Consider the following 20,572-nt stretch of genomic DNA (forward strand, 5'->3'; position numbering starts at 1 on the left):
TGCATGTTACTCTGCGAACTCACTGGTGTAGTTATTACTCTATTACTCTGGGTCTTCTTAATGTAGACCAGTGTGTCTCAACCTTTTTTTCATTGTTGGCCCCCTAAGGTGCCTTTTTAGATCATTTTTCCCTATTTTTTCCATCTCCCTCTTCATGAAATGTTAATACCACAAATATACTTTCTGTCTCTTTATATACTATGAGGAACACAATCTATTATGGCAGGGGTGTCACACTCATTCTCACCGGGGGCCACATCAGCCTCGCAGTTGCCTTCAAAGGGCCGCATGTGGTTTTAGGACAGTACAAATGTAATTGCTCCTTAACAGTTAAGTGAGAGCTCGGCGCTGCCACCGGGTAGAAACAAGGTGCTGGGCCGGATAAAGCAAGGGGGAGGGCTGGATTTGGCCCGCGGGCCTTGTGTATTATGGTGTCTAAAATTTTTTCACATCCTCAGAACCAATTTTAACTCCCTTGAGACAAATGTCACCTCCCTCAGAATGTATGGTATAGAACATCAAAAAGACCTTCATGAGAACTTTGGCTTTGTTATTTTAAATTAAATAAAGCATGTGACGTTGCATTGCAAAGTGGTCCTTGCATCTTTTTAGGTCACAGACACCTTTAAAAATCCAGTAAAAATTATGTCCCCTATCATTCTCAAAATGTATATAATAAGCACACGGTATTTCATACTATTTCAAGGGTTCATGAATGTCCTGACTCTCATATGAATATAAGATGGTGGTTATAATATTATTCTTTACTATATATTTTATTGTGGATACCATGGGCTTAACTGAAATAAGCAATATCTCTAAAGTTATCCCTTTAACATTTATGATAAAAAAGTCCTTGAAGCACACATTTCACAGTGACAGTGGACTGAGGGTAATGGAGCATGCTATAATTTAGTTCAAAAACTTTTAGACCCTTTTATGTGAATATATAGTAAGTTTTATCGAGTTATAACATTAGGAGACCGCAGAATGTTTCTTACTCTGCTGATTCACTTCCCACTCTCACACAACTTCCCTTAGAAAGACAGGGAGACTTGATGCTTGCTTTATTTATCTTTAGCCCTAGAAGCTAATAACATCTAACTCTCATCTGTAATTTCGTATAACACCTCGCTCAGTCCGTGGTATGGTCAGCCAGTGAGGGGCTACTTCTTGTCATGGTTGTGAAAGGAGAATAAAGGATGCTGCTGAACCGTACCTTAGGGTAAACTCACCAGTTCTTGCTTTTGGACATCCTCACCGCTCCCCCCAACCCCAGTATCTTGTTAGAAATGCAACCATTTCTGTAGCTTCATATTGTGCTTTAGTAACAAGTAAAAGAAGTTTTGGCCTTACTCTTATAACCCTTTCTAAGCCATCTGCATGCACAAATATTTATTTTCCTGGGAATTAAAAAGGATATCAAAACTGTGTGTGATTTCTCCTTGAAAACACCAGTTGGTTTTTAGGAGAATGATTTTTCTTTTTACAACATCATTTCTCCAGTTTTTGTGGTAATAGAAATGCAGAATTACAGATTTCAACTGTCTCCTGGTTAAGCCCCCTCGTTCTAGGATGAAAAACACACAATCCCACAGTGATCGTGACTTGCTTAGGCTCCCTGAGCGAGGGAGGGCCTGCACTGGGGCTTGGATTTTTCTGACTGAAGAGCTCTTTTCACTTGTCTGTTGTCTTTCATTGGTTGACTTTAGTGCCCTGTTTGCTCTCGTAAAACACTAAGTAACTAGGTGGGCCCTGGGAATCTGATTCCCTGTGTGCTTCTTACTCACTGCTTTAGAGAACCATATTGACAGCACTTTCCTTATACAGCAGTTCCCCCTCAATCCCAGTTTCAACGAGGGGTGCTTTTCAAGACTCCCAGTGGATGCCTGATACTGTACATATGCTGTTTTTTTCCTATGCATATGTACCTATGATGAAGTTCAATTTATAAATCAGGCACAGTAAGAGATTAATAATAAAATAGAGCAGTTATAGCAATATACTGTAATAAAAGTTATGTGAATGTGGTCTCTCTCACACACAGAATATCTTATTGTACTGTATATACAGCATACACAGTGGACAAAGGGATGATTCACATTCTAGGCAGGACCGGGGAGGGACGGTGTGATATTTTTTCATGCTACTTTGAACTGCATGGAATTTAAAACTTATGAATTGTTTATTTATGGAATTTTTCATTTAATATTTTCAGACCGTAGTTCACTGCGATTAACTGGAACCACAAAATGTGGAACTGTGGATAAGGAGGGACTGCTGTATGCATATGTAACTTCAAAGTTAGAATACTGTTGGAACAGAGCTTTCAGACTACATTGCTAATAGTTAGCAGGACTTGCTCAAAATATCTAAATTCCATCTAAAAACTTTATCTGGATTCTATGGAAATATCTAAAAAAATTTTCAAGGTGTAATTTTTTTCATTTAATATGTTATCACCAATTGTTTTATATCATTTAATGCAAGCTTCTAAGGTTGCTAGGGTGTCCCTGGAGGGATCAGGATACATAAGGGAGTCCTTTGAAAATTTTTATTTGATGGCTTAGAATTTAAGCTTATTTTACTGAAGCTTCTTGGGTTATGAAGCAATAGAAATTTCACTTATGCCCAATACTGAATCCTAAGGGCAGGATAGAAGTTGCCTTCATCAGCTTCTTGAATACGATTAACCCAAGGATTTGGTATCTAGGGAGCTTATGTACTCACTGTTTATTCTTTACTGGCTGAACAGTAATGGCTTCCTTTAATGTTACTCTTAAACTTGGATTACTGTTTTTAGGAGTAGAAATGTTTTTAAATGTATGGTTCTGCTTGTAATACAGACTTCAGATTCAAAAAGAAATGCCGAAATTTGGCAAAGATTTATAAAATTTCATTTTAAAAATAACTTTTTAGATGTGATTTCTGCATTTTTATGGGAAGATGTCTAAGGTGATTCAGTTGGAGAGTTTCATTTTATACTCTATTTGAATTTCTGAGTGATAATCTTTTGTTTTTAAACCTTAAAAACATTTGAATGTTGACAAATATAACTAAAGAAATAAAATTCCACATTCATTACCGTCAGGTCTTCGGCAGGAATATGCAGCCACCACGTCTCGGCGCAGTTCTGGTTCATCCTGCAATTCTACAAGACGGGGTGCTTTTAGTGATCAGGAACTTGATGCACAGAGTTTAGATGATGAAGATGACAGTGTGCATCATGCAGTATACCCTGCTGTTAACAGGTTTTCACCATCACCACGCAATTCACCTCGACCATCACCTAAGCAGTCACCCAGAAATTCACCTCGTTCGCGATCTCCTGCCCGGGGAATAGAGTACAGTAGAGTGTCCCCACAGCCTATGATTAGCCGCTTGCAGCAGCCTCGCCTTTCACTTCAAGGCCATCCCACGGATTTACAGACAAGCAGTGTGAAAAATGAAGGTAATCAGATGTTCTTGGAAAAAATTTCTGCTCCATATTTCAGTGTGAAAATAACAATTTTTACCAAGGTTTTTAGATAGGTACATCAAGAATATAATTAATCACTTTATTAATAGTGAATCAATACAAAAATAAAGGAAAAAGTGAATTTAATTTTACTTGATTTTGTTTGCTTTGCTTTGTTCCACTTATGAAGTGACCTGTATATAAATTTTTTATTTAAATAAATAATTTCTAGTTCATTGTAAAATTTCTCTTACTCCATTCACTTACAGAATCTGGGTTGAGTTGTATATTGTTATATGACATGTACTTCTTTTTACGTATTTAAAATATACAGAAGGCATAAATAATTTGATTTTTGAATGCTGATTAATAATTTCCTTTTTCCATCTGAAAAAAAGCCTTTTTTAACTAAAATTCTGTTCTCACAGAAAAACTAAGACGCAGTCTTCCAAACCTGTCCCGAACATCTAATATACAAGTTGACTCAGTGAAAAGCAGCAGAAGTGACTCAAATTTTCAAGTGCCAAATGGAGGAATACCTCGCATGCAACCTCAGGCTTCAGCCAGTAAGTGGTTTTCGTGTTGTAGGTACTAGTTTTCTGCTCAATAGCTGTATTAAACTGATAAGTACAGTGTAGTAATTACTACTTGGTATAAGGTGATCATAGCTATATTGTAATTTAAAAGTTATCCCTATTAGATACCCAGTTATAGCAATTCTATGCTGTGTGAAACTGTCTCCCCAGATTTTAGAATAAGCAAAGTCTAGCTATTTAATATATAAATATACAGAATCTGGCAAAAGTAAGGCCTGCTTGAATGTAGTTGGTAGGGTAATAATATGGGTGTAATGTATAGTTTTAATTTGAACATTTCACCTAAAATGTTATATGGTGTACTTGAGTGTGATATTGGTATGTTATAGAATTATGTGTTTATGATTTTGCAGTAAAAAAAGGCATTATTTGTGCTGGACCCTGTATATTCCTTAGAAACCTCACATTCTGCAATACTGCACATTATAAATGACAGGATTTGAGGGGTGGGGGACAGTAGTTCTAGAACAGACCACGGAAAACTCAAGCAGCTTTCTTACTAGAGCATTAGTAAAGACAACAATGATCCTATAAAAATACTAGCACAATGAAAAGCATGTAAATTCTGAATGAATAAATACTCCAGCAAATACAAACTTCACTTGTAAAAATAGTTGAAGGTGACTTGATGGAAAGGGAGGGTTGAGACTGTTGAATTAAGGAGACATATGCAACATAAACAAAGATCCAAGAAAATAATGCAGAAAGAACTTCTAAGAAAGAATGGCCAAACTGAGCCAAGAAGTGATGTGAGAGTAGATGGGCACTGTGTACTTAACGTACAAGGTGATTTAAAAAGAATGAAACACTTTCTAAAATGTATTGCTTATAATTTGGATGGTAGTGAATCTAGTTTTAAACGCACTGTCACAGTTATTTCTACAATCTTAGAAATGCTCAGTATTCATGCCTTGCATCCCACAGCTCACGTCATCAGTCCTATTGTCTGGTTCATTCAGTTCCTTTGTGGCATATTCCTGTCAGTGTTTGCTGCTGCTGTTTCTTCATTTCCTCGAAGCTGTGAGGAAGAGGAAACAAACATGACATTGTTGACTGTCTGTTCATTTATAACTTGTTTATTGAGTTATACAACTTTGAAAGCATTCGATTCTTTTTTAATTCCCTTGTACTCTTTCTTGGTTGTGTTGTATTTAACTGACTTTTGTGTACTTTGTATTAAGCTACTGTTAATTGGTGGCTCAAAAATCGACAGGCCAAGAAAAAATACATTTGAACCCAAATGACTTTTGTAAAAATATCAACAAACTTTCTTATTTACCAATTGCACTTGATACCATTTATATTAAAAAAACCTTCATTGTAGTATACATGCATAAGCCTATTTAACCCTCAGACCAGTTCTATGAAGTGGGTCCAATTATTAACACATATGCAAATTAGGAAGGTGATGCTTTGAATAGTTAAGTAATTTTTCTATGATCTTACAGCTCATAAGTGGCAAGTTAGGATTCAAACCCACGTTGATTCTGCTCAAGGGCCCAAGTCCACCTCGAGAGCTGTTACATCCATGTACTAAGACATACAAATTATCCAGAAATACTATTTCTGCTTTGTTCTAAGATAAACTCTAAAATGTAAGGCACTGTGGAAAATTGTTACCCAGAGATTTGTATACCTCATTTATTTGACTGTTTATGTACAAAAACATGTCTGTACCAAATTAAACTTTAACCTTAGTGTTCTAGGTCTTATGAACTGTATAATTAAGAGTGCCTTTGTGACACTCAAATGAAATGATAAAAGAAAACAGGAATTCACAAAAAAGTTTAAAAATGAAAGTAAAGGTGCAATTTGCACTCATCCCTACAATGGTGATAGGTCCTGTGCCTCTAAGCTTGCAAATTAAGTTCATTTGACACCTAAGAAATGATGTTTCTGGTTTTTTTCCTCTTCTTGTATATTTGCCTGAAACAAACAGCAGTCGACAATGTTAATACAACAGAAAATTTTATATTATTGAAAAGATTAAGTAATAAAACTCACTTTTATACCCTATACTCAGATAATCCAAAACATGTATATTTGAGTTTCAAAGATGCTTTTATACTTTATTTGAATTGTTAAGTTTTGAATTCCTCAAAACTTTACACAATTACCTGCAGACAGCTTCCCGGTTCCGTGATAAAGCCAGCCGTGCCCATATCCTGCACCTTATTCCATCATCAATACCAGCTCTTTACTCAGGGTTGTTTCCTGACTGTGCCCTCATACAGTCTGTATTTGAACTGTTCTTGCAGCTCAAAGCTGTATGACAATGAAAAGTAATTCTTCAAAAAAATAGGAGAAAAACGAAAAGGATGATAAGTAGGATAAAAATGTTAGTAATATAAAAATAAACTGACCATATCTTAAACTCTATGATAATTACTCTCTGTCTCTAGTGTTGGAATTACCACTGATTAATCACTTGCTAATTCCATAGAAATTTTTACTGGAGGTGAATTAGGTTTTTTTTTTCTCCCCAAAAGTTGATAATTAAGGAAAAAATATAAGGGGTGCATAATGAGATTTAATCACTAATTTACTTTTAAGTGTTCAAATATATATGCAGTTTCATAATGGTGTTTTTCAATATCTGATTAATTTACAGGCAGAAGAGAAAGTAGGGCACCACCTTTTTTAAAAAACTGTATTTCTTAAAATTGTATGTATATCTTTGATACATAAAATGTATATATGTGTGTTTTTATTAGTGTGTATGTTATATACTATTTTCATAATAGCCTTTATATTTTTATAAATAATTACAAGTATAATAGCACGTTTTATATAACTTATACATGAATTAGTAGTTTTTATTTTTCGTATAGTTGGTATAATAGATGTTGCATTTTGTTTTAAGTATTTAAGTATTTGTTTTAAGTATTTTTCCAGCTCTTGAGTGGTAAAGCTTTGGTTCTTACTTGCTGATCTGCATGAACCTAACTTTGCAAGGGTGCTGTTATTTCCACCTAAGGGGTCACTTCTTTTGCCTTGTTATTCTGCCAATCACTATTTTATATGCATACTTTCTGTGGCTGCATTATTGTGGATGCTGGCAATAAAATATGAATATTATGAGAGTTCTTATATATTTTCATTTTTATACCTATTGTTAATTTCTGACTTTTATACTTGGAAAATGTGAATAACTTAAAAAGTTTAAGAAAACCAGAGCATTGCAGAGGTCATAGATGCATCTCATTTTCTCAGTTTCCCCAGCTAAGGGAGGGATGTTTGTCAGGGACGGAGTTTTTCAAAAGACCTAGTGCCTTACTTTCTAAGACTACTAGCATACGGGTTAGTAGAAAGTTTAGTTTTCAGAAAAATATAGGAATTATTTGTTCAGAAATAAGAAAAGAGAAAAATTTAAGACAGTCTGCTGGTTTAAGAAAAGTAATAATACTCAAACTTTGGTTCGTATTTTTAAATGTTTACTTTCACATGTATTAACTCATTTGAACCTAACAACAGCCCATGTCTTATTTTTATAGAGAGGAAGCAGAGATCCATATAAATTATATGTACAACATCATATAACTAGAAAAGTGGCAAAACCAAGCCAAACTATGCCCTCTTTCCCGAGTCTCCTGATTTCCTCTCAATCAGTGTTTGGATTACATCATGCTGACCTAACTGCAAATGAGTAGGCATCTTGGAAAATATTCTTGGATGTCTTAGTTGGAGCATGATTCACTCATTGTGAATTGCTAGAAAGGAGCAAAATAATTCAGTGTAATATTATCCGTGGCTTAACATTTAGCTGAATTGAAGGACATTTTTGTATAGGATACAGAGTATACCCCCAGAAAAAAGGTAGATAAGATCATTTGTCAGCTTTACCAATAGCTAGAGGCTCATGGGGACAGAATTTTTGTCCAGATTTTACTTGGAACCAAAGCACTAGAAGGTTATACTTGAACTTTACATAATTATGAAGCATAAAATTGTGATAAATTTATGTAGTTAATATAAAAATGAAGAAAGTATATGTAGAACTTCTGTTTAAGCATAAGCTGTGTAGTGATGTTAGATCAGTTATCTCATCTTGAAGCAATTTTGTAAATGTAGTTTTTCTGGCCCTTGCTTCTGGAAAATTTGATCGAATACATCTGGGATGGGGACCAGAATCTATTTTTTTTAGAAATCTCTCTCAGTTGATTCTGGAGCATATTCAAATTTTAGAACCACTGGATTAGATCTTGGTTGTAGAAGATCTTGAATACTTATTTTATATAGTTGTCGGTCACTTATGTATTCCTTAATTATTTAACAGGTTTATTTTTGGTGTATGTTATATTCAGTAGCAGGGAGTAATGGGCATGAACTTCTGTGAGAACAGGGAGGCATTAAATTCAGCAGCGTGAAGAGGTTTTCAGGAAAGATACTGAAGGATAATCTCAGTCAGTTTAGGAGGATTTTGTGACTTGCCACATGAAGAAAGGAGGTAGTTTTTCCCAACAGTGAGATCATCGATGGTGAAGTCTTAAGGATGAGACATGTAGGTAGGGGACAGATTCTGAAAGTTTTTTAATTTTATATTAAAAGGTTTAGATTTTATCTTCTAAGTGTAGGGAACGGTGGTGGGCTTTCAATCAGTGTTACTTCTCAGAAAATTCAGTACGGCAGCAATGTAGAAAATGATCAGCAGTTGAGGAGAGACTAGAAACCACTTAGAAGGCTATTGCATAATCCGGGCAAGAAGTGATCTGAACAAAGGCACTGGTGCAGGCAGTGATACCATCTGGATGAACTTTAAAAAAATGAAACAGAAATATGTGGCTTGGTAACACTGAGAAGGTTAGACATGCAGAGGGAAGCGGATTGAAGGGTGACTCTGAGCAGTCAAACTGTTTGTTGTGTGTGGGGATAAGGGTCATTTTGCCCAGCAGTAGTTAACGTTCATTTGTAGTGGCTTCTGCTTACTTAGCATTTGGCATCTGGAGAAGATTATTTTTAACAACTCCCCATATGACAAAAATATGTTAAATAAATGGGATGAGTTACAATAATGGTGGCTAGGGAAAACATAGACAGTGAAAATATTGTTTTATTGCACTTGCTGTTTTATAACTGTGTTGGGAAAAAATTAATAATAAAGCCCTGGTTAGTGTAGCTCAGTAGATTGAGCATGAGCCTGGGAACCGGAGGGTCCCTGGTTTGATTCCCAGTCAAGGGCACATGCCTGGGTTGTTGGCCAGGTCCCCAGTAGTGGGGCTAGAGAGGCAGCCACATATTGATATTTCATTCCCTCTCTTTCTCCTTCCCTTCCCCTTTCTCTAAAAATAAATTTTAAAAATCTTTAAAAAATATATTTAAACAAAGATTTTATTTATTTAAAAATAATAACATCAACATATAGTACCCCCCAAAGATAATGGGATAATACTTTAAAATTAATTACATTAATCCTTTTTTATTTTTATTTATTTATTTTTTTAATTGTAGCAGTAAACTGTATAGGTGACATTCTTTTACTACTTTTTTTAAAAATATTTATTTATTTATCTTTAGAGGGGAAGGGAAGGAGAGAGGGAGAGAAACATCAATGTATGGTTGCCTCTAGTGCGTCCCCTGCTGGGAACTGGCCTGCAGGGAACTGGCCTGCAACCCAGGCATGTGCCCTGACTGGGAATTGAACCGTGATCCTCTGGTTCGCAGACCTGCGCTCAATCCAACATTAATCCTTTTTAATGGAAAAATATTTTATATACTGCTATATTAAAGTAGTGGATATTACAGCTTTAGCTTCTAAAATTTGTCAGTAATTTTTTCAGAATTGGTCTTTGTAATACATACTATGCCCAGATTGTATCAATTTATCTTCACTCATATTGATTGAAGAACACACTCCCATTTTTAATTCTGAAAGGTTTGTTGTTGTTTTTTCTTTAATGAAGCAACTACTATACAAATAGGAAAGATCTTGGGCATAAGGATAAGTTTGGCAGATATTCATAAAATCGTATTTTACACTAAATTCCAGAGATTGCCATATTGTTTGTCTTTGTTCCTTTGCGAATCAAGTCTGATAATTTTTAAAAGTCTTCACAGTTGAAAAATTTTAAATATATACTCAAAATCACATATACTGACAGAATTGGAGTAACTTAACATTCTGTTTCATTGATTTTATAGCCACTGTACCATCATCATTTATTTCTAATCTGTTTAAATGTAGGAATATGTTTTTGTGCCACTGGGCTTGAGCACATACTCTGCTGAAGTGAGCATAGTTTTAAATTGCTGTGAGCTTACTTTTGAATCAAGCATGTAGCTGAATCCACCTGTGCCAGGGGAGACTATATAATTGGGGGTTCTCCTTATTATCTTTCATATGAAATGCATTGTTTATTAATGGGTAAATAATAAAATGTGCTAATTTTAAACTACCTATGTGTTATTAAAACTCAAGCATACCTGCAGCAATTGTCTATAACTTAGGCCAACAAGTTACAATATTTTCTTCAGGGAGGAGCATTTTATCACTGACATTTTACTGCTGGTGCATGAGGACTAAAGGAAACAAGCTTGTTTCATTTGTTTCTGAGTTTTCGGACAGACAGCGTACCCACTTACGCCTGCGCTTGGGGGTGGTGTGGTGTAGGGCAGCATTTTTTACCACCCTTCCCTTGATGTACGTGAACAGAGTGAAAGGATTGGATGTAGGAAGATCCACAAAAGACACTGTTCTAGTCCAAAAACAGGGTGATGATGGTCTGAATTACATGTTTAGGAGACAAGGGGGGTGTAAAGGAAACAATAGATCTGTAGAACTACGGGGGCGAATAAATGGAACTTGAAGAAAACTGTGAGCTAGAATGACTTGAAAATGATATTACATGTTTAACAGAAATACAGAGATTTTTTGGAGTTGGTTTGAAGGGGAAAACATTAGCCTAAATAATGGTAACGTGAGAGAATAATGTACCATCTTTGCATCTCACAGTGTGTCTTGCTTATTTGAAATTATATAAATATTAAATGAGGAACCATGCCCTGGCTGGTGTGGCTCAGTGGATTGAGTGCGGGCCTGAGAACCAAAGGGTCACCAGTTCAATTCCCAGTCATGGTACATGCCTGGGTCGTGGGCCAGGGGCCCCGTGGGGAGCGTGCAGGAGGCCACCATGCAGTGGTGCTTTTCTCCCTTTCTTTCTCCCTCCCTTCTTCTAAATAAATAAATAAGTAGAATTTTTAAAGAGGGACGAGGGAAACCATAAATATTTTAAAGCAACTAACACATTGCATTTTATTAGAAATATTTGGAGACTTGCAGTTTAACTACTATAATTCAATATTTAAAAATGATTTTGTATTTAGAAAACTAATCAAATTAAGATTGATAATTTAGATAAAAAATTTAGCTTTTACTCTTATTTGGATAACATATGACCATGTGGTATCCAATGAAAATTGTTCATTCTGTCTTTATCAGGCAAATTTAGAGTATATTGCCTGATTCTATTTGCAGTCTGAGTCTTCGAATTACCATTGGCCAGTTTTTGCTTGTGTTATATAGATGCCATTATAACAACACCCATGAAACTTGAGGGATAAATAAGATGTGTTGGAATCATATTTATTTTGAATGGGACCTTTCTAAAACTGTTGATTAAAGATGATGCTTGATATTAAGCCCTCATTTTAAAAAATTTGATGGTTAATAGATATTGTGGATTGCCAGCATAACATATAGTCAGTTACCTTGTGTCCTCATTTACTCCTCTGTAATCACAGTGGCCAAATTCCTGTTCCTCCAGCATAGGCGTACTCTACCTCTCCGGCTGGACCGTAGATTTTCCTTCTGTCTAGAATGCTTTCCCCAGACACCTACGCGACTCAGTTCCTCTCTTTCCTCAGATCTTCCACAAATGTCATTTAGGGAAATCTTTCCTGTTCACCCTATTTATAATTGCAACTTAAGTCTCCCACTTTCTGTCCCCCTTTCCTACCTATTTAATTTTTTCCATAGCAAGTATCACCATCTGGCAGGCCATTTACATATTTTACTTTTGTTTATTATATGTTTCCCCTTTCCTAGAATGTTATTAGTTCCACAAAAGTAGGAATTTTGTCTCTGGTTAGCCACTGAATCCATTGTACCTAAAATAGCATCAGGAACAAAGTGGATAACGATTTGAAAGAATGAATAAATGAATGAAAATATAAATGGTTGAAAGCCGTATGAATAAATATGTAAATGAAGAATATTCAATAATGGTAGCATCCTGTATTTCTGTGGGATTGATATGAGGTAAAGCATTACACAACTGATTTTTTTTTTAGGGTTAGAGAGGTTTTTGCTAGTCTGCCTGGCAATATTTAAGTTGGTATTAAGTATTATTTAGCTACTGTGTAGTGCTGTAAAATTTGAAATCATAACATTTACTAGTTTTTAAAATGTTCACTATCAGAAAGCATTGATAGGGTTAAGCAGTAGAGTGAGAGAAAAATTCTCAATTCTCTTTAATGATGTATTGTTCCCCTTTCTCAACCCAATAATCCCTTATACTTTGGCCAGATTTATTGTTGTGGAATCTCCTTCTCTCTCATAAATACAGTATGTACATTTATTAGCTTAGAGGTATGTAAAGTCTGACTTTCAAATTGACTGAGTGAAATTTTAAAGCCACTTGAAGAAGTGCCTGCACTGGTAGGTCTGGCCCGGGTCAGCTAACTGGAACCGCAGCCAGCTGGAACGGCTCACATGCCAGCTTGGAGAGTTTTGTTGCAATTAATAGATTAGGAGTTTTGAAGAAAGGTTAGAACTCCTCCCTTATTACCTTAAAAAGCGGATGCTCTGACTCCTCCAAACCCCTCAGCTCCCCCCGCCCCGCCCACACATACACCCCTCCCACTCCATATGCATATGTGCACAGCCCCGATAGTTTGCTGCCCAGAGTCTGGATTACAAATTAGTTGTCTTCTGCATCTCGATGACATTGAACGTAAGAAACTAGATTGGACTAGATTGTGATCACTAGAAGATCTGCCTGGTTCTGCGTTTTCTTCTCCTTTTTGAGTGTGGGGATTGGTGTCACGGTAGGACAGTTCATCTAACAATAACCGCTTTGCCAAAGTCCGCTTTTTTGTGGTGAGCAAGTACTACATTTATTTTACTCTATACTGTGTGCTTGTGTTTATCACTTTTACTCACTTAGCTTTCTATTCTTTGCCTCTATAGCATGTTTGCTGGCAGTTTGTTTTTTCTTTGTTTTTTTTATCAGTTTACATATTGTAGATTTTCTCCTCTATAAAAAACTATTTCTGAAAGTATGCACACTTTGTACTAAGATTTTCATCCCCTTTCCTTTCCAACTTAATGCACTGAGCATCACTCTGCCTCTAGGATTCTAATATTTTTTCACTCTATAGTTAGTATCTGTTTCTTAATAAATTCTCAGGTTTGTATTAAAATATTCAAGTTTACAGAAGCTATAGCCTTTATCTTGTTCTTCCAGGCAAATATTACAGTTCCTTATTTTTCAACAGCTTCGCAAAGGCTGAAAAATTTGCCTCGTACTTCCCTCAAAGCCAAACAGTTGCTTCAAACTTCATCTACAAAAAGAGGTAACTACAGCCTCTTAAATAAGTTTTAAATTTCAGTAAATGGTCAGTTTAGTTAACTCTTATACCTTTAGGCGTACTGAGTTATTGCTCTCTAGGGGGCACGTTTTAGTCTTTTTAAAATAATAATAAAATAATATTGAATCATTTTCTGTTACTTGGATAAATCCAGAAGAAACGTATTTTCTTCAGAGGTATGTATTGGGATGCTATTCTGAAAGGAATAAATGATACATAGCATTTAATGTTAAGATAATTTATCTTTTTCTTACTAACCTGAAACAAGTACATTGGTTTAACATCATGTTAGATGAACTAATAAATGCTTTAAAATGAACCAAATAACAGACATTTTGTATGTAATGTTTTTTCTTCTGACTTTGATTTTTGGATTTACCTTTCTGTAGGATGAAATGGGAATGCCTTTCACATTATCAGTCTGTGTGTGTTAAGTAACAAGTTGTTGTGGTTAATTGATAATGTTTGGAATATTTATGGAGTGGTAGCTTTTATAAAAACTGACAGTTGAAAAAATACATGGAGGTTGGACGCCAAAGCCATCACATTGACTCCAGGAGATTGGATGCATGAGCCACTAGAAAGAGCAGAATTGAGAGAGAGAGCGTGGGATCAGATAGGCCAGCAATAGTAAGACTAGAAGACTCAGAGGAAATGGGACAGAACAAATACAGGCAGTGAGGAACAATATTTCTCCGAACTCAATAAGAAACAAAATTATATAAAGAGGTTAAAGCACTAAAGGGAATTATTTGGAAAGAGGAGGTTTGAGATTTGCTTTGTTGAAAAAAGATTTTGTTACCGTGTCTACAAAAGTACAAGATAATTTTAACAAGTTCATTGATGAAAAGTTTTAGCAGTGATTTGGTGGATTAAGTATAATTCAAGGAAATAGTTTTAGATAATAGAATCTGAAAGGAAAGAGAATAGCCAAATAGAAAATTGGAGTGTGTGAATGTTTGTGTTTTGAATATCAGAAGTTGATCACAGATCTCCAGAGCCAGGGGTCTTTTGCTACCACTGTCAGCAGTTCTCTCTTTTTTAAATTTTTTAAAAAGATTTTATTTATCTTTAGAGGGGAAGGGAAGGAGAGAGGGAGAGAAATATCAATGTATGGTTGCCTCTCATGCATCCCCTGCTGGGAACTGTCCTGCAACCCAGGCATGTGCCCTGACTGGGAATCGAACCGCAATCATCCGGTTCGCAGGCCCACACTCAATCCACTGAGCTACACCAGCTAGGGCAGCAGTTAGTTCTTTTGATGGAGAAGGCGACTTATTAGGGATCATTATAGAAAGTATCCTTATAGAGATTATTTGAGGACCTTAGCTTTTTTTTTTTAGTACTTCTAGGTGCAGTAGGGTGAAAACAGATGGGCATGAAAGGATTGCGATGTCTAAAACAGACTAAGAGATTCCTCTACAACAATAAAAAGTAGAGGATTTTAAGTTTATGTATATTTTATTTGTTGTATGCCTCTGTAAGCTATTTCATAATGTGTTTTGGGATCAGGTAGGTTTAAATAATTGTAAAAGTTTTACTTAAAAGATTACCCTAATTCCTAGTACTTTAGCTGTCTATTTGATTTAATAGAGGGAGAGAAGTTTGTATGTGTGTATGTTTATTTTTGTTCTGTTTTATTTCATTTTGTTTAATCTCTTACTTTAAATTTAACTTAATCCAGACTGTCATATTTTCTGGTTGGTATTGTGGCTTGGAAATTATCATCTTCCACTGTAAGTTCTGAACCAGTTGAAAAATGTATATAGGTATGTGATAGGATTTAAAATGTTAGCTTAATTACTGAATTAGCTTAAAGCTGAATTGGAGAATACCTCTTGGATCCAAGACCAATTGGATTTTCTAATTTCTTTTCATATCTAGACTTTGAAAGAGAGAGGTGTGTATATTAGACTGTGGGGTTCTCTGTTCTTACAAGATGTGAGGCAGACAGGATTCAGACACCCTGTGTTCATAGGTACATTTAGCACATTAAACCTGTATAAAGAAACATGGGTTAGTTAGTACATCATCCCATAAACCAGTTGTCCCATTCTGATGATGAGCCTGTAACATCTTCTAGGAAGCTGAAGTACTTACATTAAGGGCTCCCAGGATTACGGGATGAGGAAGAAAATAGTTCCCTTAACAATTACAAATATGGTCACTTTTTTTGTGACTTTAATTGTATTTAGTAGTCTCTAGAGTTTGAAGATGGGAGGAGAAGTCAGAACTGTGTTGCCTGGCGCGAAGAGACTCACGTTGAACATTTGTCAATGAACAGACTCGTGCCATTAACTCACGAAAGGCTGGGCACATTGCCCTTTGCATTTTCTTCTTGCAAAGTTTTTTTATTTTCTTCATCTCATCCTTCTCTTTGAGGGAAAAAATTATTATGTGCTTTTAAGGCTTCATAAAAGTGACATCTCGAACTGCTTTGACGTAGAGATATTTATTCCTAGTGGTTGAGAACTCAGTGAAGTGAGGTAAACATTGTAGAGACCTTACCGAGTCGTGGGCAGAAAAGGAAGACTACCATATTTTGCCATGAATGATGCACATGTTTTTGCCCAGATTTTTGAGGGAAAATAAGGATGCACATTATACATGGGTATAATGATTGCATACCATGGGTATAATAGTCCTGTGCATACCACACACAAAACGTAGGTGCTCATCATACATGGCAAAATACAGTAGTTAGAAAAAGTGCAGAGATCAGGACAAATTAAAATGTAGAAACATACTTTTATTTAGAAGGAAAGAGGCAACTAAGGAGGAGTTAGTGATAGTTGCCTATTGCTGCTCTAATTCTTTATATTTTGAGATACTCAGGGTGGGATAAACAGTGTTTTTAAGAAGCTTTATTAGTGGGCAGCGACCAGAGGGGAGAGGGAAGGGAATTTAAGGGGAAAAAGGGGGAGGGATTTTGAGGAACAAGTATGAAAGACACAGGGATGAGGACTGGGTGGGGGGGGAATGGGAGGGAGGGGGGAGACCGGGCGGGGGGGTGGGGTGGGATGGGAGAAATAGATTTTAAAAAATGTACTTGAAAAGTAACTAAATAAAATTTAATTTAAAAAAAAAGAAAAAATGGTTTACAATTGTAGGGTGATCGAGGTTAACTAGACTTATTATACCTATTGTTTCTTGATATATATCGATACTGAGTCATGATATTGTACATGTACAACTAATATAATCTCATATGTCAAACTTTCCTCAATAAAAATTAAAACAGCAAAAAAAAAAGAAGCTTTATTGACGAATTGAAAATCTGTTTGCTATCAGACTTTTTAAGAATGGAGAACCCCAGAATTTTGTCATTACCCAGATTCCAAAATTCATAATGCCTTGTGTTCCCTTTTCTATCAACGAAGAATTTATTGAATCTGTGTTATATATAAGATACAGTCATTATATTGTTCCCTTCTAGTCCCCTTCACTCCCTCCCACCCCCTTTTTAGCTCCTCTTCTATTATTATTGTAGTCAAAGCTAGCCTCTGCTAAATAGTTTTTAGGTAGAGTTGAAATGATAGGAGTTGCTCCCCTCCCACGCCTTTGTTATGTAAAATTGGGAGAATGGGTAAGAAGAGAGCATGGGGACTGTTGTTAGGGCTCCATCCAAACACACAGATTCCTGGTAAACCATGGTATTTTTGGAATGAAAGTTAAATAAAATGTATGTATATTACAGGCTTGATAAGGCTTTTACAGTTTTCCAAGATCTTTTTTTCCTCTTTAAATCTTGACTATGTCTATCAATTTTCTTTGCACAGAAAGTCTTAGATCATTTGCCCTGGCTGATGTGGCTCAGTGGATAGGACCTGTGAGTCAGGGGGTCACTGGTTCAATTCCCAGTCACAGCACATGCCTGAGTTGTGGGCCAGGTCCCCAGTTGGGGGTGCATGAAAGGCAACCACACATTGATATTTCTCTCCCTGTCTTTCTTCTGCCCCTCTCTCTAAAAAGAAACTCTTTTTTTAAAAAAGAAAAAAAAATTAGATCAAAATTTTCTCCTCTCTGAAATTTGTGCCTGGACCTCCCTATTAAATACCGACTGCCTTCAGAGTGCTGCTGTCGTTAGATGGCATGTTTGTTACAGCACTGACACGCCAGCCCTTTCATATCCTCTGGTCGTTCCCTCAACTTACGTGTTCACCTCGTTCAAGTAGTCCTTCCCAGCTTGAGGCTGTAGAACTTTTTGACTTGGTCTTTCATACAATCTAATGCATTGATCTAAGAACTTAAGGATTAATAAGTTTAAAAGGATTTATAATTGATAAATCTGTTTTCTAAACTTCTCTATTTTAGAGTACAACATATACTTTATCAGAAATCAGAACACCACATAACACGTAGAGAGCTTAATGAACTCTTAAAAGACAACCCCTCATAACCCCCATCCATATTAAGAGATGGGACCTGCCGCTCAAACACCCTGCACGGTCTGCTTCCACGCAGAGCCTCCCCCAGCCTCCTCTCGGGAGCAGACCTCCTGGGTCTTTATAGCAGTCGCTTCTTCCTTTCTCCGTATGATTTTTATTATCCAAGGAATAAGATTAAAACTTTAGTTTCACCTTTTCTGATACATGTTTTTTTTTTAAGTTTCTCTTAACTAAACTCTTTAGCTCCCCCTCATTGTTTGTTTGAAGAAATCACCGGATCAGATGTTCTCATGAACTGGTGTCCGTGGTGTCATTTAGGAGGTTCCTTTGTATGTGTTCCCTATAAATTTATAGTTGGATTTAGATGCTTAATTAGGCTCCGTGTTGTTACTTTTGGCAAGACTGCTTCATACTTGGTGCTACTGCTTCAGCTAAAGGTACATAAAATGGGTTTGCCTGTTTTTTGTGATGTTTGCAGTCATTGATGCTTCGCACCTGTAGTCCTACTTTATGAGGTACAGTTGTCCCTTCTTATCTGCAAGGGATGTGGTTCAAGACCCACAGTAGATGCCTGAAACCATGGGTATTACCAAACCCTATATATACACTACTGTATGTTTTTTCTTTTTGTAATTTTTTTAAAATATATTTTATTGATTATACCATTACAGTTGTTCTATTTCCTGCCTTCATTCCCCTCCACCCTGCACACCCCCTCCCCCACCATTCCCCCCTTTAGTTTATGACCACGTGTCTCAAGTTCTTTAGATTCTGTATTTCCCATACTATTCTTGCCCTCCCCCCTATCTATTTTCTACCTACCATCTATGCTCCTTATTTTCTGTACCTTCTCCCCCCTTCTCCTTCTCCCACTCCACTGTTGCTATCCCTTCATTTCTATGGTTCGCTCCTGATCTAGCTATCCTCCTAGTTTGCTTTTGTTTTAGGTGCGGTTCTTAATAACTGTGAGTTTGCTGTCCTTTCACTGTTCATCTTTTTTATCTTCATTTTCTTAGGTAAATCCCTTTAACATTTCATATAATAAGGGCTTGGTGATGATTAACTCCCTGAATTTGATCTTATCTGAGAAGCACTTTATCTGCCCTTCCATTCTAAATGAAAGCTTTGCTGGATAGAGCAATCTTGGTTGTAGGTCTTTGGATTTCATGACTTGGAATACTTCTTTCCAGCCCCTTCTTGCCTGTAAGGTCTCTTTTGAGAAATCAGCTGACAGTCTGATGGGAAGTCCTTTGTAGGTGACTGTCCCCTTATCTCTTGCTGCTTCTAGGATTCTCTCCTTCATTTTATTCTTGGGTGATGTAATTATGATGTGCCTTGGTGTGTTCCTTCTTGGGTCCAATTTCTTTGGGACTCTCTGAGTTTTCTGGATTCCCTGGAAGTCTATTTCCTTTGCCAGATTGGGGAAATTCTCCTTTATTATTTGTTCAAATAAGTTTTCAACTCGTGACTGCTCCTCTTCCCCTTCTGGTACCCCTATAATTCGGATGTGGGAACGTTTAAAGATGTCCTGGAGGTTCCTAAGCCTCTCCTCATTTTTTTGAATTCTTGTTTCTTCATCCTTTTCTGTTTGGTCATTTTTTTCTTCCTTCTGGTCCACTCCCTTGATTTGAGTCCCAGTTTCCTTTCCATTACTATTGGTTCCCTGTGCATTTCCCTTCATTTCAATTAGTTTTGCCTTCATATGTTTGTCTAATTTGTGACTAAAATCAACCAGTTCTGTGAGCATCCTGATCACCAGTGTTTTGAACTGTGCATCTGAAAGTTTGGCTATTTCTTCATCACTTAGATTTATTGGCTCTGGGGCTCTGAGTTGTTCTTGAGCCATGTTTTGATCTGTTTGTACCTGTTACATATGAGGAGCGGAGCCTTAGATGTTCACCAGGGTCGGGCCACCCAGGTCGCTGGTTTGTGATGCTGTATGTGGGGGTGGGGTCAGAGAGGGACAATGGCAGTCCCCTCTGCTGCTTCCCACCGCTGGGGCCTGTGCAGTCCATCTCACTGTTCACTCCTTCACCAGTTTATCTGCACGTGAATGTGTGACCGTGGTCAGCCCTCAGTGGGTCCACCGCCTTGTGCCCTCAGTGAGTCCGCCCACTACTCCACACCTGGGATCCGCCCATGCCTGCCAGCACACCTGGGTTGCGTGCTTGCGTGGATCTTTCCTGCCTGACCCCGCTCTGCTGTTGGCTCTGCCCCTCTTACCGGTTTGGCTGAAGGGTTCGTTGTTGTCAGAGTTCTATCATATAGTTCAATTTTCTGTGGTTTGGCTGTGTTTTTGTTGCTAAAACTTTGTTGTTTTTAAACTTGGTTGTGCGAGAAGGCACAGTGTGTCCACCTACACTTCCATCTTGGCAGAAGTCCTCGTTTTTTCCTATACATACATACCAGTGATCAAGTTGAATTTACAAATTAGGCACAGTAAGAGATGAACAACAATAACTACTAAAATAGAATAATTATAACAACATACTTTAATAAAAGATATGTGAATGTGGGCTCTCTCTTTCTAATAACTGATCTAATAA

General features: G+C 36.7%; 1 protein-coding gene across 2 annotated transcripts in view; it reads left to right on the forward strand.

Annotated features, from left to right (window-relative positions):
* Nucleotides 1-20,572, forward strand: part of SLAIN2 (SLAIN motif family member 2) — a 76,544-nt gene that overhangs the window by 36,051 nt on the left and 19,921 nt on the right. Inside the window, exons 5-7 of one of the 2 annotated variants that reach the window (XM_037164879.2) lie at nt 3,092-3,451; nt 3,886-4,023; nt 13,546-13,623. In XM_037164879.2, coding sequence (XP_037020774.2) covers nt 3,092-3,451; nt 3,886-4,023; nt 13,546-13,623 — 576 coding nt within the window. The remainder of the gene's footprint in view (nt 1-3,091; nt 3,452-3,885; nt 4,024-13,545; nt 13,624-20,572) is intronic. The other variant, XM_037164888.2, reaches the window with a different exon arrangement.

This window comes from Artibeus jamaicensis, unplaced genomic scaffold (assembly GCF_021234435.1).
Source record: "Artibeus jamaicensis isolate MK-2021 breed Jamaican fruit bat unplaced genomic scaffold, CSHL_Jam_final contig_889, whole genome shotgun sequence".
Classification (NCBI taxonomy): Eukaryota; Metazoa; Chordata; class Mammalia; order Chiroptera; family Phyllostomidae; genus Artibeus; species Artibeus jamaicensis.